General features: G+C 32.0%; 2 protein-coding genes across 2 annotated transcripts; both read left to right on the forward strand.

Moving 5' to 3' along the window:
* Positions 1 to 3,719: 3,719 nt before the first annotated feature.
* Positions 3,720 to 10,149, forward strand: LOC110711996 (formin-like protein 3). The gene is made up of 7 exons (XM_021890431.1): positions 3,720 to 4,702; positions 5,822 to 6,137; positions 6,236 to 6,541; positions 6,651 to 7,092; positions 7,243 to 7,442; positions 8,456 to 8,691; positions 9,009 to 10,149. The coding sequence occupies exons 1-7, from the start codon at positions 4,559 to 4,561 to the stop codon at positions 9,858 to 9,860; spliced, it is 2,496 nt and encodes an 831-aa protein (XP_021746123.1). The 5' UTR covers positions 3,720 to 4,558; the 3' UTR covers positions 9,861 to 10,149.
* A 5,750-nt stretch (positions 10,150 to 15,899) lies between these two features.
* Positions 15,900 to 23,741, forward strand: LOC110711956. Its single transcript, XM_021890394.1, has 3 exons — positions 15,900 to 16,312; positions 16,444 to 16,649; positions 23,281 to 23,741. Exons 1-3 carry the CDS (start codon positions 16,214 to 16,216, stop codon positions 23,456 to 23,458), a joined length of 483 nt encoding a protein of 160 aa, XP_021746086.1. The 5' UTR covers positions 15,900 to 16,213; the 3' UTR covers positions 23,459 to 23,741.
* The last annotated feature ends 440 nt before the right edge of the window (positions 23,742 to 24,181 follow it).

Below are 24,181 nucleotides of genomic sequence, written 5' to 3' on the forward strand. Positions count from 1 at the left end.
TGGGGCGGGCTATTAGGCTTGGGACAGTGATCATGGATGAGTAGGATAAGGTTGTAGCTGTTGGAAAAGTATGATCATACTACACTTCTCCTGCAATTGCTGAAGCTCTTGCATTAAGATACGACCTCCAACTAGCAAGAAGATTAGGGTATTTAAAATTAAATAAAAAAGAATCTAAAGTGAATAAAAAAGACTTTAAAATAAACTGAATGAAATACACACAAATAATTGAAAGAAATAATTTCATCTCATAAATAGACCTACATGGGATTCGAACCCACATCTTTTGTGCACTTGCACAATGCTCTACCTATTGAGCTAGTAGGCTAGTGTATATTGTCGATATAAAGAAAATTACTCAAAAAGTAAATAAAAAAAATAAAACGATCTCAAAAGTAAATCTAATTTAAAAGGAGGTAAGATCCTAAAACTGGATGCTTGCATAATCCAAATCCCAAAAGACTACGGAGTATTAGATATAAAAGGATCTAACATACTTGCTTTGGGGTGTGAAATATTTCAACAAATGGATATATTCCTTCCTTTGTTGTGCTATACAAAAGCCTGGATACTTAGGACACTCAACCTGAAAATACACAAAGTATCAAAATTATTAGAGATAAAACTGACTAAAATATCAAGCTACTGAGAAAAGGCCACTAGACTAGAGCATTAGTAGCAAAAGGACACCAAGGAACAGCAGCAGTTGCGGGATGATTAAGCAGCTTCTGAATCCGAGATTTTTGCAGCATATATATCAAACAGCTCATTCGGAGGGTAGTAGCAGAACACGCTTGATTGCTGTTAATATCTTTCAATAGCAGCAAGTTTATAGATCCTGTGCTTCTGGCATATTCTCCACAAGATTAAAATCCACTCGGTTCCTGATTATATTGATATCACGTTCAAGTCGATCACCGAAAGGATGTCTGCCACCAGTAACAGAGAAAAAGAGTACATAGCCTAAGCTAAACATATCCAAAGCCCGTGTTTGGCGTTCATGAAGTAACTGTTCAGGAGCTTGCCAGCCAGAACTTCCATTACCTAGTCATTAGGCATTAGTCAGAAAAGGCTCAAGTAAAGTTATGAACAAATGCTGGATATGCAACATAGTTACGTTTACTCCTAGCAAATCAACTTAGATACAAGTATAATCACCTCATTTGCAACCCTTGGTCTAATAACCAATCAACGACCAAATTCATGCCGAATTTCCTATCAACTTCAAAATTTAAGCTGCAAATTCAAGCTGGAATATGATAGGAAATTTGATATGATCAATTAACACAGATCAAAGACGAAACTATTGTAATCACACATTTTTCTATGCTTCAAAGTTCAAAGTGAATTTGCAATTGAAGTAAAGAGTTCTCAACAAAAATTTGGTAAATTACACAGCAAAATTGTCGAATTGGATCAAATTTCAAGCATTACTTCAGATACGAGGAAGTAGTTGAGCATTTGATGAAAACCATTATACTCAGAGTATACTGGCACATTAAAAATTCACTAAAAATAAATAAATAAAAATTCACAAAACTGCAATTTTATCAGCTGAAATCAAACAAAAACTTGTAAAAAACGTATTCATCAATCGAAATCATATATTCCGAACCAAGTAATTGTGAATACCCTAATACAAACACATAATTGTAAAGACTCTAATACATTAATCAGAATCACAAAATGTGAAACCCTAATTTTTGCAATCAAAATCGCACAATCTTGATTTAAAATTCAAATTAAATCATAGAAAACAACGAAAATCAAAATCAAATCTACTCAGAATCACAAAATGTGAAGCCTTAATTTTTGCAATCAAAATCGCACAATCTTGATTTAAAATTCAAATTAAATCATAGAAAACAACGAAAATCAAAATCAAATTAACTTACTTCGCCTATAATTTAGAGAACAGCAATTGATGATGAAAAATTTGTGAATTTACGAACGTCGAAATCGCAAGAGAGTAGACTAGCAGAGCAGCAAGAGAGAAAAAATGGGAAGAAGAGAGAGTGGAAATAGAAGCTGATGGGTAAGTATTCGATAGATTTACCAAAATGTCATTACTCTAGCAAAAAGGCGGACAACATCCCAACCGTTAGATTAAATGAATCAATGGTCCAGATGAGTTCCTCCTAGATTCTCACATGATCTCAATTATATATATATATATATATATATATATATATATATATATATATATATATATATATATATATATATATATATATATATATATATATATATATATATATATATATATATATATATATATATATATATATATATATATATATATATATATACTTGTTTTGCAAAGTAGTTGATTTAGTATTTCTATTGTAACCTCTATGTCCTTCTGTGTTTCTTCTTTAGTATAATTTTAGCACAATCTCTCACCCTTAACTTCCTAATTTGATCAGTCTGAAAAACAAAAATATGAACAAATCAAATAAATATTTGAACATATAAGATTTAAAAATGAGCACACATTTATAAATGAATATTTAAGATATAAAAAACTTACATCATAAGCTTTTAAGTCACAAACCTACACTTACAAAAGATCTGATATGTATATCTTCATCTACTTTAGCAAATAAACACTACAATTTTTATGAGCTATATGTAATTAATTAATATATACGAACATAAGGCAAAATAAATATGAACTTAAAGTTAAATGATTATGGACATAAAGTATATTGATAATAAATCAATATGCATTAAAAAAAAAAAAAGCATTAAAAATTGAACATACTCGTCGCTATACTTGTAAAAAAAAATGAACATATGATGTTATAAAAATGAACATACACTTTAAAAAAAATGAACCCTCTTTTTTTTTTTTTTTTTTTTTTTGTGGAATTTAAAAAAATATGAAATTTTTTTAAAAAAATGAATATATGTATTAAAAAAATGAAGAGACTTGATACTTGTTATTATACTTGATAAAATGAAACTTTAAGATAAAAAGAATGAACAAAAGGAAATTCAAAGATTATGAACATTACGTTTTAAAAAAATATGAGCTATTTTTTTAAAAAAAAAAAATGTGTTTTATAAATGAATATATGTATTAAAAAAATGAATAGACTTAATACTTGTTATTATACTTGATAAAATGAAACTTTAAGATAAAAAGAATGAACAAAAAGAAATTCAAAGATTATTATGAACATTACGTTTCAAAAAAATGAACATAAGCATCAAAAAATTGGACATACTTCTTACTTAGATTTTCCTCACATTGTTCTTCAAATTCTAGATTATCAACAATGTAACAATTACTAATTTACACATACTTACTCTTCTAGATCAAGTGTAGTTATTACTTTTTTTTTTAATTATTTTTTTTAATTTCTACATAAAGAAAGAGAGCGTAGTCCGTAAAATATGAAAAAATTCATGAATATAATCATACAATTACACAAATTAAATCGAGTACAAGTAAATTCGAACAAATCAAAACGATGTTCATATAATCTCACACAAATTATATAAATTCAATCCATGAATTTTGAAACTTTTTAAATAAAATCATATTAAGTACTCAATTTTAATATAGTACCATAAAATTCAAACAAACTAAAGTAATCAAATAAATTTACCTTTTATTGGGAAATTTTTGGTCAATGTCTTACTCTATCGAATATCCATAGCGATTCTCCAGTTTTTAGAGAGAGAAAATTATAGAGAGGAGAGAGAATGAGTAGTATGAAAATGAAGAGTTGTTTAATTGTTAAATTTTTCAGCTTTAATGTAAATGGAATAATGGCGAGAAGTAAAGTCATTTATTGGGTCTGCGTTTTATAAAGGTTCATTGCGCATTTGGGCTGTTGTAGCTATGCTAGCTGTATAAGAATGTATCTTAGACCAATTGGAAGTTGAGAATAAGGTACTTGATAATGGCACAGGCTCACATCCGTTTGCCCAACCCGACCCAACCTGTGCCAATCTTTAGAACATCAGAGTCAGAGCCATGGTCATCCCCAACTGTGAAAGCGAAAATGTAGAAATTGGTGTATGTCTCTACGTAGTCCTCGGCACGTCTACCAGGAGGGAACCAAAGAGGTGGGGGTGAACTCCAAACTTCATTCCCACTTTTTTCTTTTTTTATTTGTTTTTGTTTTTTTTTTTATTTTTACTATCCCCGAGAAAAACGTTGCTTGATCAGCATTTCACAAAAACAACAAACAATTCATAACTTTTATTTCTTTATAATTCTGTTATATGTTACAATTTTCACCCCTTTTAGCTCATTCAGGTATAATTCTGTGCAATATCTTAATTTTGTCCCATTTTCAATCTTATTATCTTTACTAGATTTTGATTTATTTTATTTCATTTTATTTTGTAGGTTCTCACATTTTGGAATTTCTGATCTTCAAGAACAAAAAGGGGGCATGATTTAATGCAATATTATTGAAATTTTGATTGTATGATTTTTGTTGAATCATATAATAATTTTAGGATAATATTGTGTAGGAGAAATTATTATTTGATGAGATGAAAAGAAGGAAATGGGCGTGGAATAGTAATAATTTGGTGATTCATGGAAATGAGAAAACTCAATTATATCATTATTTTGGTAGCAATTTTGCTTTTTGCCTGTAGTTTCTTGGAAGGAGAATGTTCTACCAGAATATATCATGGTAATGAATTTGAATCTTGTCCACTGGAGCTTAAGAAACAATGGGTATGTCAATAATTTTTTCAAAACCTCATATTTCGCATTGTTTAACAATTGAAGGGTGTTTGATTGTTTGATTTGTTATAATGTATGTCATTTGTAAAATCGAGTTTTGATCGACTGATTGCTAATGCTGGTTTTATTGTACTTGTAATGAAAAAATGGGTATATGAAACTTGCTTTTATTTTTTTCTTTAAATATACAAGTAATTCAATAGGATGGATTTCTAATGTGAATCAAGATATGTATCTGATTGTTATAGTTGCATAATGTTCATGGTGTGTGTAATAATAGATTATGAGGTTGTTTTGTGTTATGTAGCGCGGTCTTGTTGTTAGCTTACTCTTTTCTGGTTGTTGTTACTCAGAAGTGTTCGTAAAAAAAATCTCTTGCTCTTATACGAGCAAAATTATTGCCCAAATGGAAAAGTGGTGTGGAGTAGAGAGAATGGGTGTATGGAAAGAAGGAAAGGAATGGTTGTTTTGGTGGTGGAGAATGGCGATTTGTGGAGGGAGGTGGGTCTACAGGTGAGATTTTGTTTTTGAGGGGTTCACCATTCTAATATTTCCCTTTTATCCATGTTTAATTCCTGTTATCTGCCACAAATTGTTGTAAATTAGGTAGTTAGATACTAGTTCTGTTCATCTATGAAGAACCACTGCATGAACAATATCATTTCTACTATATTGTAGAGAACTATGTAGTAAATATTATCTGTTAAACCGTGCAAATTCAGACAGAAGCATGTTCATTGAGCGACACCGTCTTGATCGCACATTCACTTGATTTTTGTTACAATGTTTCATTTACTTATGACAAATTGACTATTCATGTTAGCTGACCCCAAATCATTTTGGACTAAGGCTTTGTTGTTGTTGTTGTTTTATTATCTATGATGGATCTCTTTGACATGGAAATCTTGGGTATGGTATCTGAGAGGGGAATGTGATCTTATAGATTTGTCATCAATCTTGCTTAAAAGATTATACTAGATGCGTTAAGAATTTGGACACATTCTTTTTCGGATCCTAGTTGTCATATTTTGCTCACCAGTTTCTTTCAATTGTATATTATGAAGCTGTATATTTATCAAACTTGAAAATTGAATAGATTTCTCTCCTCAGGCAGAATACATGCAGAAAAGCTGCTCCAAAGAACTGACAGAAATGAAGAATGAACTCGGGGAATGCATCTTGTATTTGTCATTGAAAACTGGTGAAATGAACATTGGGTCAAGTATAATTTTGGCAAAGCAGAGGCCTCATGGGACCTTGACTTCCTTGCAGTCCAGTCTCCAAGAACTTGTATTGGGTTGTGTAAGAAAGAATCACCATCTATTTCGTGGTTTGAGTGAACAAGATGGTTGTAGTCGTAATGCTAAACTGCATTCTCATCAGTATAGTTTTCCTAGAAGATATCTGGCTGAGAAATCTTCTAAAGGTAGATCTTTGAATGTTGCTTCAGTTCTTTCTGTAATCCATTTGCTTTTCTCATCCCCATTCCTATCTTTTGTTAACAGTCTGACACTGTTGATGCAGTTGCTTCCAGTACTGCTGCTAGTCCAACACCAGATATATTTGATGACCCAATTATCATACCACCTGATTTGCTTTATCCATCACCACCACCTATGAAAGTTGAGGTTCCAGTAGCTACTTCAGGGAGGGAAGAACATAACAAAAAGTTAAACAAAGTTATAACTATTGCTGCATCAATAGCAGGAACAGTTGTCATTTTTGCCTTGCTATTATTTTGTTGCCTAATGAGAGGTCACAACTGGGTTGCAGATGGGCCGAAAGATGACAGACCTCTTCTGACATTGAGTTCAAGTGACTATTCAGCTGGTAATCTCAGTGTTCCTCTTTCCTTTTTTCCTGTGTGTGTGTGTTTTCTCAATTGAATTTATGTCAGTTGCTCTTATTTATATCCTAATGTATTAAATTCATCTGCCAGGCTCTTCAATGAGTTCTGACATTAAGGATAGTGGAAGAAATACATCTTTCAACGACTCAAATCTAAAACAAGAGGGATTTGGTGGTCCCCTAGCTGGAATTCCAGAAAATGGTTCTACAAATACTGAAGGATTGTCTTACCAGAAACTTACTCCTGAAAAAGCAAGTCATCCTCCTGCCCCAGCACCTCCACCACCTCCACCACCAAAGCCTAAACCTCAGCCTCCACCACCACCAAAAGGTGTTAAACCTCCTCCTGCGCCTCCAAAAGCAGGTGGTAAAGGACCTCCAAGTCGTGGACGATCAGCTTCTGGTGATGGTAGTGACCCTACAAATGATCCTGATGCCCCTAAAACAAAGCTAAAGCCATTCTTCTGGGATAAAGTGGTCGGTAACCCTGAGCAGTCAATGGTGTGGGATGAAATTCGATCAGGATCGTTCCAGTAAGATTCTTTAAAAGTCTCTGTGGATCTACTTTGAAAGCATATTCTCACAATTACATGTATTTTTGGAGGAAAGTTTATTTATTAAAATTGCTATGTTGGTTTAAGCACGGTTATCACCAGTATAATTGATATCTGCGTAAATTGCAGGTTCAACGAAGAGATGATAGAATCTCTGTTTGGATATAATCCTGATAACAAACGGAATGCTGGGAATAGGAATCAGTCAAATGATGCTTCTCAACCACAATATATACAGATAATTGATCCAAAGAAGTCTCAAAACTTATCCATCCTTCTTAAAGCACTTAACGTAACAACAGAGGAAGTTCGCGATGCCCTTTTGGAAGGTATATCTCCCTATCTTTCTTCCCTCTTTTCAACTTTAATCGGTAGCTTACTTCTGCATTCGTCCATGTATTGAATTAACTATACAATTCACTCAAACACGCTCACAAAACAATTACTTGATAAATGCATTACTTATACTCAGGAAGATGAACCATAGTGTGCACAATTTGCAGAAAAGGATGATGTCTTATCTAGCTCCTATCAATAGTGATGAATTTATCAATGCTTTAAATGAATAAAGGTGTTAGGTTCACATTTCATATTTCTAAATCTTATCTTTTTCTTTCTTGTAGTCACAGCTCTCACAGGCTCACTGTGCATATTTTATTGCACATATAGAGTATGTGGAACACCGTATTTCCTACTTTAGTGGGGTTATATGTAACATCTGAAATTAATTAGTTTATCTGTGAGGTATGGCTCTCCCCAGTGCTAGATATTATATATCTATATATATGTGGTGCTGAACTTGAAGTTGTCACGACACCAGTGCATGTCAATGCATATCCCTTTTATGCCATGTTATTGCTCCATGGATCAGACTGTACATTGTGTCAAGCTATTCCACTATACTATCCGTTAAACTAATCCAATTAAGTGCTTACTTTCCATAAACTCCCCATGCACATTAATGAGTGATTCAAATAACAACAAAAACATGGTATGTACCATGTCCAAATTCCACCTTTTCATGTAACACTCCATCTCCGATATTTGCAATAGCGTAACTGACGAATAAGCTGTGACACTTCTTATTATGCCATTAAGGCATCTGTGAGATTGATTGCAAACTATGATGTCGTTTAGAGGAAGTAAGCCTTCGAAACAGCCATCTTGGACTCTTGGTGCTACTTCTCTAGTTCATGATAAGATTGTTAATTCTGTACTTACATATGCCTTTCACACAGAATATTATTTTGTTGTTTCCTGATTTTGTTGTCACCTGTTTATAATTTTCTTATCTTATTTCTTCTTCAAATTAATAAGTCTGGGGCTATCTGCATTGAATCAGGGAACAAGCTTCCAACAGAGCTTTTGCAAACATTGCTGAGAATGGCACCAACACAAGAAGAAGAACTAAAGCTTCGAATATTCAGTGGTGATACTTCTCAACTTGGACCTGCAGAAAGATTCTTAAAAGTAATGGTAGATATTCCCTTTGCTTTTAAAAGGATGGATTCACTGATGTTCATGATGACTTTCAAGGAAGAAGTTTCCAATATTAAAGAGTCCTTTGCTACATTGGAGGTAAGAAGGCCATAATCATTAATTCTATGCGTAAGAGGGATTTAAACTTGGTGATAAATTTGTTAGGAGATATTAAAATTAATGTTGAACTTAGTTCTTCCAATCGTATTTTCCATACCCTAATTGTCTTGGAGAGGGTGAAATAAGATGTAATAGTTCTATTCCTCGCCAAATAATAGATGTAACTGAATAAACTATTGATCTTCTCACTTTCAATAGATCATGCCTTCCTGAATGTAAAACAATACTTGAAATATAGATTTTTAGGTCTTTCCAGGAAGTTAGTTGGTGTATGTGATTTCTGTTTTATCTTCCAGGTGGCTTGCGATGACCTCAAAAAGAGTAGACTATTTCTAAAACTCTTGGAAGCTGTTCTGAAAACAGGCAACCGTATGAACGATGGCACCTATCGAGGGGGGGCTCAGGCATTCAAACTTGATACCCTCTTGAAACTTGCTGATGTAAAAGGAACAGATGGCAAGACCACATTGTTGCACTTTGTTGTTCAAGAGATAATACGATCAGAAGGCTTGAAAGCTATGCGTGCTGCAAAAGATAACCGCAGTGTGTCTAGCATGAAGACTGATGATTCTGTTGAGGATCCTACCTTTGATCCATCAGAACAGTACCAGACTCTTGGCCTTCAAGTTGTGTCAGGTATAAGCAGCGAACTTGAAAATGTAAAAAAGGCAGCAATTATCGACAATGATGTGCTTACGTCAACAGTGTCTAAGCTTGGTCAGTCAATAACGAAAATAAAAAATTTCTTAAACAATGAGATGGGTACTCCTGAGGAAGAGACTGGGTTCTATCAGGCTCTTGTAAGTTTTGTAGAGCATTCAGAAGGTGAGGCAACATGGCTACAAGAAGAAGAAAAAAGAATATCAGATTTGGTGAGGAAAACAGCAGACTATTTCCATGGATCAAATGCTGGAAGAGAAGAAGGCTTGCGTTTGTTCAGTATTGTGCGCGACTTTCTCTTAATGCTGGATAAGATTTGTACAGAATTGAGGCAATCTGCAAGGTTATCAAGAAACTCCAGCAAGGAATCTTCCCTCAAAAGACCTGCTCTAGATCAGCATCAATCCATACAGGATATGCGGCAGAAATTATTTCCTGCAATAGCTGATAGACGTGTGGACTCCAGTTCAGATTCAGACGATGATTGATTAGAAGAGCATCGCGGTAGATATACTAGATTTTCATCTAAAATTGACTTATTTTTTGTCTATAGAGTTATTTGTTTGTGATCTAGTTGAATATTAATAGTTTTTAAAAAAATTTAATTCAATCTTATAGATTCTGAGAATTGTATGTATATATATTGTCAACTGTTTTGTGTTTGTATTTATGCTGAATTTCCCTTTTTGACGGGGGTGTGCTTGGCAGTAGAGTAGTATTATGATCCTTAACAAAGTTAAACAACGATTCGGACTATTAATATATTTTTTTTGTCTCTGTAACTCCAATTTGGTCCTGTTTGCCTCTTTTATGAAGCTGTAGTAGAAGCTTAAGATTTCTTATAAGACCATCTTCTACTCTCTTCATTGGTTTCAGCTAGTTCTGGGAAATTTTTTCAGGAGAGTTAATGTTTCATATGCTTATATGTAATGCACTCTGAATATGATTCAAGCAAATTATGGCATGTAACTGTGATATACTACCATATACATTCGTTTCTGAAAATTGTGAAATTTTTTTCCTTTTTTTTTTATTTATCTTTTTCTGTTTTCGAAATTTCTTTTAGCACGCTTCGTTTTTCCCATTTATGTCAATCCCCTTTAACATTATGGAATAGTATTAAATTTTCTTACAAGCAAATAATAACCAAAAGAAGCTAATAGTGAAAGCAATAATCCGGAGTACTGTAAGTTTTTTTCCAAGCAATTAATAACATAATACTAAAACAGACACTAGGAATGACACGTGTCACTTCCTGTTTTTTCCCTCCATAACCCTCCTTCTTTTTTAGCAAAAATCTTTTACTTTTGTAATATTTATATAATATAATTATAATAATTCCCTCCAAAATTCCCCCTCCCTTTTTAGCAAAAATATTTTATCTATGGAATATTTGTATACTACAACTATAATAATATATTATTCGTAATCTTATATAGTATCTTTATAATAATTGTATTCCTTTTTATTTCATGTTTTATTTACTTAAAATAGTTACACAAGATTTTGTGACCTTTTAATTAAGGGAGAATAAGCTATAATTTAGAAGTTCGAAATATGGTGGAGAGTATAAAATAACGAAGCCAAAATTACAACATTAACATTAAATTACCATTATATAGTTGTTCAATAGTGGGGTTTTATGGTGTTGATTTGAAATCTTATAAAATAATAATAATTGAGTTAGTTTTCTAAATATTTCTGTAATAATTTTACCAACTTATAAAAAAAATTTCCTTCAAAAAATCTATTAACTATTACTAAAACAGGTCATGCTTACATCGATTTTTTTGGACATATGTCAAGCTAATATTATAAAAATTCCCACCAACACTATATATGATGCCGGGTTTGAGTTATTTTTAAAAAAAAAAAAAAAAAAAAATTATTCTACTTAACTTATTTTTTGGAAGTGCATTGTATAGTATTTTTTTAAACTAAATTCCATACAAAAAAAAAGTAAAAAAATATAAACACAAAAATGGTCATATAACATCTACGATGTATAGTTTTATTGGGAATAACATGCATCATTAATGTAATATAATGTACACTATTTTTAAATATTTTCAATACAATTAATGAAAAATAATACGGAGTTTTTTTTTTCTCAATTGTAGTTTTAATAATTTTTACCTTATTCCACATGAGTTGCCTCATTTTATATTATATCACAAATTAATTATGAAAAAAAATATTAATACTATCGTACGTAGTACGGGCACTAATCTAGTACAATTATATAAAACACTCCGTATATTTTATGTTTATATAATTTTTCCCTTGGATATTTTAAGCTGGGCTAGAGGATGGAGTATGTATGGGAAATTTAGCGGTGGGCTTGGGTTGGGCCTAAACGTATCCAAAACTTACAACAAAGAAATTAAAAAAATGAAAAAATAAAAAAATAAAATACTAAGAGTACACTTTGCACATGACATAACATATTCTGAAATTCACATACGTAGGTTTTTTTTTTTTTTTTTTTTTTTTTACTTACAAAAGGACTATACAATTAACAAGATAAAAACACAACAAGAAACAAGAATCAGAACGTAAAATGTTGAAGGTGACGACGATGAGTATGAGTAGCTAGCCAATGAGCAGGAGACACCCAAAGACGAGGGACTTCTGGACATGGAGAGTCGAGCACGAGGCTACAAGGGAATGCAGAGGCCCAAGGAGCCAATAGGAAGACATGACAGTCCTCCTATAACCACGTAATAGCATCAAGATATCTGAACAATCAGTTTATAGACGAACACTGAGAAAGCCTTAACGCACATCCATAGCCAAGGCCCAACAACAAGCCTGAATTTCAGCATGCAAAGCTGAAGAAGCCAATAAAGCTCTAGAACCCCCACCCAAAACCCTATCAAAATCAGAGCAACGAAGGATCCAACCAGCTCCTACCCTATTATCCGACCTCTCCCAAGCCCCATCAACAACCAAACAAACCAAAGGAGACACGTCAAGCGAACCATTCAATACAACCGGATCAAACAAAGAGACAACCGGTTGACGCGAACCAGAAAGAACCATATATTCCTCCTTCCATTTTAGAGAAGACACACAGCGGGCTTTCCAATCAGCAGCAAGCGCCATAATATAAGTAATAGAGCACAAAGTCTGACGAAAACGCAAAGCATTGCGCGAAAGCCAAATAGCCCACAAGATAGCAAAAAAAACCAGCCAAACCTTCACAATCCTTAGTTGAAGAGAAGACAGAAATCGAGCGTATGAACCAAACTTCTTGAAATGACGAAGAGCTCGAAATAGGACCAGACCTCTAAAACACTCCAAGCCCCAAAGAGGACAGATAAAACAACACTCTCGGAAAAGATGATCCAAACTCTCATTTGCCATGCCACAAAAACAATACACAGGATCAATAGGCATACCACAGGACGCCAGGATGGAGGCAAGAAGCAAAGCTTGTTGCAAAAGCTTCCAGCCAAAGACACGCTAACGAGGAAGAAGAGGGGGAGACCAAAACCTACCCCACCATGAAGAGGGGAGTGCATCTACCCCATAAGACTGGAAATCAGCCTGCATCAGCGTAGCATATACTAATTTTGTGTAGACCTTTCCCTCCCTAGTAAATTTCCAATACACAAAGCCATCCTTCCACTACAAAGGACGATCAAGGGATAAAATCTTCACAGCGGAACAAGTATTAAATAGCCGATGAACTCGAGAGACATCCCACGCATTAGAACGCGGATCAGTATGAGAAGAAACATGAGTCAGGAACTCCGACTCAGAGGGAAGCGACTTAAACTGCATAGGTTCCCCCAAAACCCATGCATCCTGTGTGATTCGTACATCACGTCCAAATTTAGCCTCCCAAACAATACCAGGAGCAAGACAGGCCATACCTAAAGCAAGACCCCTAGCACCCCACAAAGGCCGAGATTAATCGATCCTGATGAAAAGACCTAAGAGCCGAATACTTAGAGTAAAGCAACCGCGAAGCCAGTAACTGGAAATTCTGAAACAACCGTTGTAGGGAATTTTTCAAACCCAACCTTGAGCCCCACTGTGATCATGCTTTTAGGCATGGTGGCGTCTAAAGGGAAGGAAGATAGAGATAAAAGAGTCGCCAACAAGTTTTAGGAACTTGTAAACCATTCACGGGTGTGAAGGTTACACCCCATTCACGATCACGGAGATCCATAACTCCATAGTGGTACGGAACCATGACTGGATATTCGAGGATGATGGTATGAATCCAACCTAAAAGAGATTGAACCCGCCCTAAATCGGCCTCTACTTAATTCTTATAATATTCATGTGCGCTTTCCGATCAACATACATACATTAAGTTAATCCTAAACCTGTTTAATCTACGTTGGTTCATTATTAATGCACAAATAAATCTATTATTGGCGATCACTTGAATTAAAATCATATTAAGGCTAAATCAAATTATTAATTATCTTATTAGGCGTGATTTCAAGTACGAATTCCCTTTAAACCTGCAAGAAGGGGCGTGATCAAGTAATAACAATAAATCATGAATAATCAAGCAACATATAATTAACACAACAATCATCATCATAATCAAAACATCATAATCAATATAATCATAATCTCATCAAAACATGATTAATAGCAAGATCCTAGGCATGATACAAAACAAATTAATAACAAACCCTAGCATGTCACTAACAAAAATCATAATCAAAGCATTAGCCTAAATATGATACAAGGAAGCATGGCATTAGAAATATTAATTAAGCATCCTAAATGATACTAAGAATTAATATAACATCTTAAACATGATTTCTATCAAAAGAACAATTAAGTAATTGAATTACTTACTTTGATGCCTCGTATCTCCTTCTATCAAAACAATACACACGTTAGTAATTTCAAGAAAGATTAAACAAATAAACCAAATAAATCAAATAAGAATTGAAATAAAGATTTGGGACCAAACCCTCAGAACTATCAACCTTTCACGTTGAGGTCGAAGGCAACTTCGAGCTTGGCTAGGAGTATTCAAAGCTCGTGAAGGAGGTATGGTGTTTTCTTGGGAAAAGCAACAAAAGATGTGTGTTTGGATGTGTTGGGATGTTTAGGCTAAGGCTAGAAATCAAGAAAGAAGAGAGAGAGAGAAAAGCTTTTAGCTTAAAGAGAGGATGATTGTTGGTGATTAAAAATGGGGTGATACGACCTTTATTTATAGGGAAAAAAGAAGGTCGAAGGGTCAGAAAAAGAGTCAGAAATTGAATTCAAGTAAAATAGGTTCCATCGCGGCGCAATGGTGCTTTTGCTCAGCGATGGTTTTTGAAGACTGAATCCGTACGGAATTCTATTCCCAATCGGATTGGGTTAACCGAATATCCGTTCGTATTCTATTTTTACCGGGATTATGATCATTGAAAAACAGATGTTTTATCCGATGTAAAATTCTTAAATCTTTATCTTTTCAAAAATAGGATAAATTAGAACCTTCTAGAGAATTCTAGAAGCTGATAATAAATCCTAAGGGATTTAGGATCGAAAACAACCTTCTAGAGGATTCTAGAAGCTTTTAATAAATCCTAATTGGTTTAGGAATGAAGTTAAGGTTAATGGACCCTCCACATGGTCATCGGGTCGCAAGTAGGCTTTGTTCGGGCTCAATTTAGTATTTTGGCCATAATTTTTTCATTATAAGTCGAATATGAGCTTATAATGTTGGAAAGTTCTTTTCTTTTCAAGCCCCATCCAACTAAACAATAATTGGACCAGGATTATGGACCAAAATAAACTAGTTTGGACGTTTTTATAAAGAGGACATGAAATGAATGATTTTGGGCTTAAAGACACGAAATGAATAATTTTGGTCAAAACATTTTACGAAAGGTTAGAGACATGGTCAAGGCTTAAGGGAACTTCACGAGACTCTTCAACTCGATCTTCACCGAACTCGTTAATCAAAACATGAAAGGTACTAATCACTGGGTTTGGTTTTTGGGGAGACACAATTAGGTGTCTACAGCCATCAACTCTGTTTAGCCAACAAAGTTGATACACTTTGCACGAGTATACTTCCTCCACTTTGCACTGTAATTCTTCTTTAGATGTGAAATTCATCATACATCTAAGTAAAGAAGCACATGTCGGCCTGATCTAGTATGAAAAAGTAGTGTAGGCACTACACAACTTACTATTGTGTGTTGGGGTGTGGGCCGAAATTAGGCCATATTTATTTTGTGAATCACAATACAACACAATATGATAAAACACGCTAAAATAAACTCAATTTAGTTTTGACATGCCAGCGTGACACGGTAACTTGTGGTATAGAGCTGTGCCTATACCGCCTTTTAAAAACTTTGACACGGCCTGGCCCAATCCACAATCATATTATGTCTGAATACGTGTACTTAAAAGAGAGATGCACATACAAGTATTCATTACATTTGAAGAAACAAATCTTTCCCTTAGCAAGATACCATAGGGGACATGTTATCATAAAGTCAAAAAGACTCCAAATGTAAAGGACCCATCAATCTCACTTTTAGACCATGGAATATAATAAAGATAGCTCCAAGCACGTACCCTTGAGCTGTTTTACACCCTGCTTTTTTTCTCTTACCTTACTTATTGCCCTCCCCATCTACGGAATCCCAAATACACATTTACACTAAAGAATCACTCCAAAACACTTAAAAAGTTTCAAGTTTCATGTTACAAACCGTGTGAACAAGCAAACCTTTTTCAACGAAGTTTATCTTGTTCATTAACACCACATACTCTTTAGAAGTTTACAACATTTTATCACTGTCCCTGAAGCACAATACCCATCTTGGCATCTTACCACAATACCACATTGCTTCTTTTCGAAACGATGTCGAAAATCGGAGGATTTTTTGTATGTCTTTTGGTCATTGCTTTAGATATTGCCGCAGGACTTTGTGGCCTTGAGGCAGAAATTGCTCAAAACAAGGTACTTTTTTCAACTTTTTTGTTAATCAGTGTCACGAGTTATGTTCATTAATGATGTAGACAAGATTTGCCCCCAGGTATATTTCTCCTTGTTATGAATGAAGCTAAGGTAATGATTGTTTTGCATCGCAGGCGAAACACTTAAAGATGTGGATATTTGAGTGTAAGAGTCCAAGTGAACAAGCCTTCAAGTTAGGAGCAGCAGCAGCAGGGCTATTGATACTAGCACACATTATATCAAGCTTACTTGGTGGTTGTATGTGTCTTTGTTCTCGAGAAGATCACCAAAAATCTTACGCCAATCGCCAATTAACAACTGGATGCTTCCTCTTAACATGGTAATCTATTGCTTTTATTTCGTAATGTACTCCGTTTGTCCTTAAATTATTGTCGATTTAGGCTTGGGTATGCATATAAAGATCGAGTAGATTATAAGGTTACAAAAGATTTTTTTAGTTGTTAGTGAGAAAATAAACTTACTAATATTTGATTGGGAAAGAATGTGAAGAGTCCCTCCCATATAGCATGAGATGTGAATAAAAGAGTGTGAGTGAGAGTGAGATAGATATTTAGCGGTGGAGTCCACATTAGATGGGTTGGATGAATTTGAGAAATTTACCTTTAAACGCATCGAAATAGTTATTTAATAATTAACTAGGTTGAACCCCGTGCAATGTACGGATTTTAATTAATTATAATGACAATACAATAATATAGAAAAATATAAAATATAAGGATGCGATTCATCATGTATTAAATTAAAACACAAGATTTATATTAAAACGATAAAACATGTGAGAGAAAATGTTTAAATATGTAATAGTTATAATGTACAAGTTGATTGATAGAAAAAAAAATTGTGCAAGTTTATATTTTAGGAAGTTTACTTTAGATTTTATATAAAATAACAGTCATAATTTAGATACAAATATTATACAGTATATATATATAATTTTTTTTTTTTAGAAAGTAATTTGGAGGGAAAATATGTTGCCACGTGTCCTCTTATATTTGCTTTTAGTAGTATGTAATAGATTTAATTAAAAACATAGCAATTATTTGAGGACAAAAAAAAATTAGTTGATAACTCATTATTAATATTAACACTATTCTCTCTATTTGGAAATAATTGTTGTTGAGTTTAGCTAGAACAACTAGCGTGATTGCTGATTTTGGAAGGTGACAATACAATTTGAAGTTAATAGATTACAATGATGGTAGTAAATGTAAGAGAATGACTAGGATATTAGAACACTTGGTAGGTATATATATATATATATATATATATATATATATATATATATATATATATATATATATATATATATATATATATATATATATATATATATATATATATATATATATAGAGGAAGGCTCATGTAAGAACCCTCCTCTATATAAGAACCCAATCTTATATAAGAACCAATCTCAGCCCTTTATTAGTTTTGATCTAACCACCTAAAATGATCCTTTAGTAATGGCATTTTTGTAATTTTGAAAAGTTTACATTTAAAACATAGAAAAAAATTTAGAATATGGGAAAATTTTTAGAACATAAGCAGAAAAAATTTAGAACATACAAAAAAATTTAGAACATAAGCAAAAATAATTTAGAACATAAAAAAAATAATTTAGAACATAAGTTGAAAAAATAATTTGATTTATTTTCATGTTTTACTATTAAGTTATTATTGTTTACTTTCGATTTTTTTTTTTTTTTTTATAGAGATAACCTATGTAGGAATCGAACCTACATTCTCTATGCATTTGCATAGTGCTCTACCAATTGAGCTAATAGGTTTTAGGCCTTTTAGCATATGTTCTTCTTTTTTTCATTTACCGTAAATGTTCATAAGTTTTTTGCTAATACTTTAGTTTTTCAAAAGTATTTTTGCTAATACTTTAATTTTTTTTTCTGCCAATGCCTTTTTATATGTTCTAAATTATTTTCCTATGATCTAAACTTTTTTTATCCATTACTTAAAATTTTTCTGTCTATGCTTTGAATTTTCCATATATTTCTGAAAATTTTCACCATATGTTCTTTTTCTATCTATAATCTTAGAACTTCTCACCCTATTTTCTAAACTTTTATCCTATATACTAAATTTTTTCACCCTATGTTCAAAACTTTTTCCTATTCTAAACTTTTTCTGATGTACTAAATTTTTTCGCCCTATGCTCTAAACTTTTTTTCCTATGTTCTAAATTTTTTTCACCCTATGTTCTAAACTTTTTGACTATGTTCTAATTTTTTTTTTCATATTCGACATTTTTTATCTATGTTCTATATTTTTACCTATGTTCTAAAAGTTTTCATCTATGTTCTAAATTTTCTGTCTAAGCTCTAAATATATGTTCTGAATTATTTTCATATGTTCTAAATTTTTTCACCATATGTTCTAAACTTATGTTCTAAATTTTCTTTTATGTTCTAAATTATTTTTCCTATTTTCTACACCTTTTCTTAAGTTCTAATTTTTTTTCCCTATATTATAAATTTTTTTAAAAAAAATTTCACTTATGTTCTAATCTTTTTTCCCTATGTTCTAAAATTCTTATGTTCTAAATTTTTTTGTTGTGTTCTAAACTTTTTTTTTTCTATGTTCTAAACTTTTATCCTATGTTCTAAACTCGATCTTATACCCATATTGAAAACTTGTATACCTATGTTCTAAATTTTTCTCTAATAATCAAAATATATGTTCTAAAATTTTGACTATGTTCTAAATTTTTTCCCCTATGTTCTAAATTTTTCTGCCTATGTTCTAAACATTTTTTTCTATGTTCTAAATTTTTCATATGTTCTAAATTTTTTACTTATGTTCTAATCTTTTTTTGTTCTAAATCTATATTATTCTAAATTTATAATAAGATTAGTTTCCTTCACTTTTCGTGCACTACTACTCTAGCAATAACTAAGCAAAATTTGTGGCTTAATCAACCAAGCTATCTAGTTTAATTCCAAGATATGATAATTAGTTAAAATGACATGGAATCAAGAATAAAGATACCCAACTACATATATAAATAACAGCATCCAATTAGTCGGTCATCAACTCATCATGGCTCCACATATATATATACCCAACAATCAAATTCATATAATCTCAAAAAATTAGTAAGCCAAATTACCAAGCTAATACAAATACTAGCATTCTCTTTAGAAAACGCAAACAATATGAGCAGATATGAGTACGAGTATAAACAAGAGACGACTATTCTATGCCACAACTCACAGCCACCCCAACACCACAAGCAGTCGCGGACCACCAAATCACCATTCAGTAGCACCCCACGCTGCTCCTAACCACCGCACCACCATTACTCACACTCGATCTCCACCTTCACTCACTAAAAATGACGCCAAAAAGAAAAAAAATCGAAAAAATGGGCTGAAAAATCTAATAATCAAGAGCAGCGGTGAAATTACCCCATATTGCTGAAATTCGAAACTAAAATCGCTAAAATTCGAACATTAAAATCGCTGAAATTCCAGCCCTAAAATCACTGAGTTTGAACCCTATAATCGCCAAAAATTAACGAAAATCAAATCAGAATAGAATTCGAACTGAATAATAGGACTTAATAATCGTACCCAAAAAAATCGAATAGAAATCGCAAGATGAAATCAAAAAATCGAAAGCAACAAAACAATTAAAAAAAATGGAACAAAAATCACACAGAAATCTAAAAATTGAAGTCGAAATTAAGAAAAAATTGAACATCATGCGAAATTTGAATGAAATCTAAAAAAAACGTACTTGATTTGAACAATTTAGGTTGGTTATGCGAAATTCATGCGAAATTTGAAGAAAATACTTCAATAAGTTCAATTTACAGGATTTGAGGAGAGAGAAAGTAAAGAGGATTGAAAATTTGAGGAGAGAGAAGATTTTGGACGGTTGGGGGAGGGTTTTTGGTTTTAATCCTGATCGCTCATCCTAATATAATCCTACGAATGAGATTGGTTCTTATATAACTAAGGTTCTTATATAAGGAGGGGTTCTTACCGGATCCCTCCCCTATATATATATATATATATATATATATATATATATATATATATATATATATATTTTGTTCTTTGCCAGCTCATCTGTAATGCTATTTACTTTCTTGTATAGATACTCAGCTGTAATCATTATTTCTCTTTAATCTAATCACACAAAATTTACTTCTCTCAAACACTTTTCTCTCTCTACATTTTCTCTTTGATTTACGCAAAGCTTCAATGGTGAAATCACCTTGATTCTGCCATTGATGATCGTTTGAGCTCAGAACTTCAGTTTCTGATATATATATATATATATATATATATATATATATATATATATATATATATATATATATATATATATATATATATATATATATATATATATTTTGGTGTTTAAAAAGTTTTAAGGGCAAGTGATGAAAATCGATCTCAAAATCTCTTGGAATTGAGAGGGAAGCTCTAACCACTTGGTGAGCTATCCCTCACTCACCAATTACCCTCATATTTTATAGAATTAAAAGTAATTTTTTGAAATATTAAGGAATATATTAAATAATTTAAGATGGAATTTTGTTAAATTGTTTCAATGTAACACAAATTTCAAAAGTTTTTCATAATCATGCCAAATATAGTACTCTGTATTATAGAACTTGAACTGGCTTGTTTAAAAAAAAAAAAAAAAAAAAAAAGCTCCTTTTCATCTTTATTTGTTTGCCCCACTAATAAATACTCTCTCCGTCCCCAAAACTTCGACCCTTAAGGCTTAATTTTAGTCCCAAAATGTTCATCCCATTTGCATTTTAATACTCTTTAATTTGCAATAATATTTGTGTAAAATTAGCTTCCCTATGTAAATTTTGCTTTTTCTATATATACTTTTATTACTTTTTCTCTCTACTTTTTTGCAATTCCAATATAAATTTCCCTTTTCAATGTACTTTTCTTAGTTTCCCCATACATTCTTACACTTCCAATTTAACTTCTTAATACCCGCGAAATCAACCCAAAAGGGTCAAAGTTTCGGGGACGGAGGGAGTAATTTATTAAGGCTTGGATCAAAATTTTGCAAAATAGATAGGGGGTTTGTGTCCTTTTCATTTTTACAAGTTTATTATGCATGAGGGATGTATGGCAAAAACATGTTAATTCCTCCGTTTCAAAATCATTGACATAACATCACCTTTGGCAATGCATAACTTTAATCTTAAATATCTACGATCAACATTAATAAGAATAAAAAATTGAGGCTCTACATTGAAAATGCATCTTGTGAGAAATCTAACAGTATGTCTTTCTTATTTTTTATTTTCTTTTTAATTTATAAATTACAAAAAGCTAGTTAGAAGAGTTAATAAATACTCCCTCCGTCCCAAAATAACTGATACGTTGAATTTTTTCAGTGTTTATATATAAAATTTGACTATAGATTTTTATTAACATAATCACAACATATTTTACCATACAATATGTTGTTAGATAGGTTTTGGTATAAAGTTTCATAATATAACTTTTTTATAATTTTCATTAATATTTATTTAGGTAAAAATAAAGTCAAACTAACACATAAACATGTATTTTAAGTTTAATTATGTCAGTTATTCTGCAATTAAAAGAGTAATTTTAAAGGTCAAAATACGTCAACTAATTTAAGGCAGATGAAGAATTTAAACAAGAAAACGGGGCAATATCTAGGACCGACCCAAAATAAAATATTGGACTCTAGATATCTAAAATTGTGCGCAACATCTCCCATGAGCTGTAGAAATTTTAGGAAACCGAGGCAAAAGAGCAATTGGAATTTTTAAGAACACGAGACCATGAAAATTGGGAATTGGGACACACAACTAATCACGTGAAGATGAAAAAGTAAAAAGAAAAAAAAAAAAAGAAAAGGCATTGAACTAGGAATTATGAATTATTGGATGTGGTTATTGGGTTCCTTGGATTGGGCTAGGCTGATTTCCATATTTGTGGTCGTTTTGGGTTTACTTAGGGTTGATTTAGGTTAAACTTTGGAATTTTGGATTCAGGTCAACTATTCAAGTGTGACTAGGTCAATATTTTTCAAACATTTAGGAATTTCAATGCACAGAATACGCGTGATATGACTAGCTATTTGAGAAGAAATAGTACTAATGGTCAATATGTCAAACATTTTAAGGTAGGGAGGCATTCAAAATTTAAATTACAAATTTATGTGCTAACTTAGACATATAAACAATTTTATTTTTTTTTGAAAAATTGGTTTCAATAATTATAACTTTAGCTGATTTTTTGTAAAGATTATTTCGAATTAATCCAACTTATATAGGTATCTTCTTATAATAATCCGAACTTCTATTTTTGTTATACATAATAGTCTCAAAAGGGATTAGCAAAAGCAACATAAATAACACTTCAGATTATTTTAGGAAGATACGTATATAAATTGGGATTATTCAGAAATAATCAAAAGTTGAGATTATTTAAAGAAAATTGGTCAAAGTTGGGATTATTAAAACTAATTTTTCCTTTTTTAAAAAACTCATAAGGGTACAGATATATATAGCTCTTAGGGTTATAAATAAGTATATAATTTATCTCTTAAATAAGTATTAATTTAGGAATGCATGACAAAATCACACTCAAATCAGTTTAATTAATGTGACATTTTCATTTTTTTTTTATAATTTTTTTTTTCCAGTTTTAGTATGTAGTCCTAGGGGTATATATCATTTTCCTACTTTAAGTAATGATATGTTTAATTCGTATGTATACCCATTCAAAACGGGTAACATATTACTGTATGAAACAGAGGGCCTGAAGTACAGTGTATTATTTTTTAAATTATTATACAATAACAACAACAAAGCCTTAGTTCCAAAGTAATTTGGGGTCGGCATTTTTCAAATTATTATATCTCCCAAAAAAAGGCACAATTTTGTCATTTTGATTACTAAGCAAAAGGTATTGTAATTCATAATCAGGCTTATACTTGTCATTGGATTATCTCTGCTGGTGATTGGGACACTAGCAAATCGCAAAGATAGAGCTTCATGCGGCATTACTCATCACCATATGTTATCAATTGGTGGCATTCTGTGTTTTATACATGCCTTATTTTCTACTGCTTATTACCTTTCTGCTACTTCGAGTAGCCATTGATCATCAAGTCGAAAAGAATCGCAAACACCCATATGATCATTCTGAAACAATTGCGAAAATCAGAGGTTTTTTTCGTATGCCTTTTGGTGAATTCGATACTGTAGCTTGCCTTTCAATATGCAGCAATGAAGCTGAGGTTAATGTATCAGCTAAACTGCACAACTGATGTAGTATCTAGTGTTTTGAACTCGTTTCTATGGTTTCAGATTATGTTGCTTGTAATGAATTAGTAAATGGATGGAGAGACTTTAGTAGTTAATAGTGCAAATATATTAACGAGTAATCTTTATTTCTTTTTCTTTTTTTTTTATTTATTTTTTATTTATTTATAATTTTATATGCAATGGTTATTCTGATTTTAAAGGTATGAATTTTTATTTCATATTTTATGATGAACATATGTTTGTGATGAATTCTCTACGATTAATTCAAAATACATATAGTTTGACAAAGTGAGTGAATAATTTTACACACAGTATAATGTATGTGGTACTCCGTAGCTCTAAATTACATGTACTCCCTCTATACGTTTATTTTCAAAAGTTTGTATTTTACATGTCCGGTGTACATTAAATTTAACGTATATCCTGTATACCAAAAGTTTACCTTATTATTAATAAAGTTATCTTTAATTCCATAAAATTTACCCTTATTATCCTGTTACTTTTATTTTCATAAAATTACCCTTAAAGCATCCACAATGGTTAGCTACATGTGTTTGTA

Source organism: Chenopodium quinoa, unplaced genomic scaffold (assembly GCF_001683475.1).
Source record: "Chenopodium quinoa cultivar QQ74 unplaced genomic scaffold, ASM168347v1, whole genome shotgun sequence".
In the NCBI taxonomy this organism is placed as follows: Eukaryota; Viridiplantae; Streptophyta; class Magnoliopsida; order Caryophyllales; family Amaranthaceae; genus Chenopodium; species Chenopodium quinoa.

What these genes read in the sequence shown, in the direction of transcription:
- LOC110711996 (XM_021890431.1), top strand. Translation starts at nt 4,559, where the DNA reads ATGGAAATGAGAAAACTCAATTATATCATTATTTTGGTAGCAATTTTG. An exon ending in TGGAGCTTAAGAAACAATGG is followed by an intron (nt 4,703 to 5,821) that starts GTATGTCAATAA and finishes TTCTCTCCTCAG; the next exon opens with GCAGAATACATGCAGAAAAG. An exon ending in ATTCGATCAGGATCGTTCCA is followed by an intron (nt 7,093 to 7,242) that starts GTAAGATTCTTT and finishes CGTAAATTGCAG; the next exon opens with GTTCAACGAAGAGATGATAG.
- LOC110711956 (XM_021890394.1), top strand. Translation starts at nt 16,214, where the DNA reads ATGTCGAAAATCGGAGGATTTTTTGTATGTCTTTTGGTCATTGCTTTA. An exon ending in CAGAAATTGCTCAAAACAAG is followed by an intron (nt 16,313 to 16,443) that starts GTACTTTTTTCA and finishes TTTGCATCGCAG; the next exon opens with GCGAAACACTTAAAGATGTG. An exon ending in GGATGCTTCCTCTTAACATG is followed by an intron (nt 16,650 to 23,280) that starts GTAATCTATTGC and finishes ATTCATAATCAG; the next exon opens with GCTTATACTTGTCATTGGAT.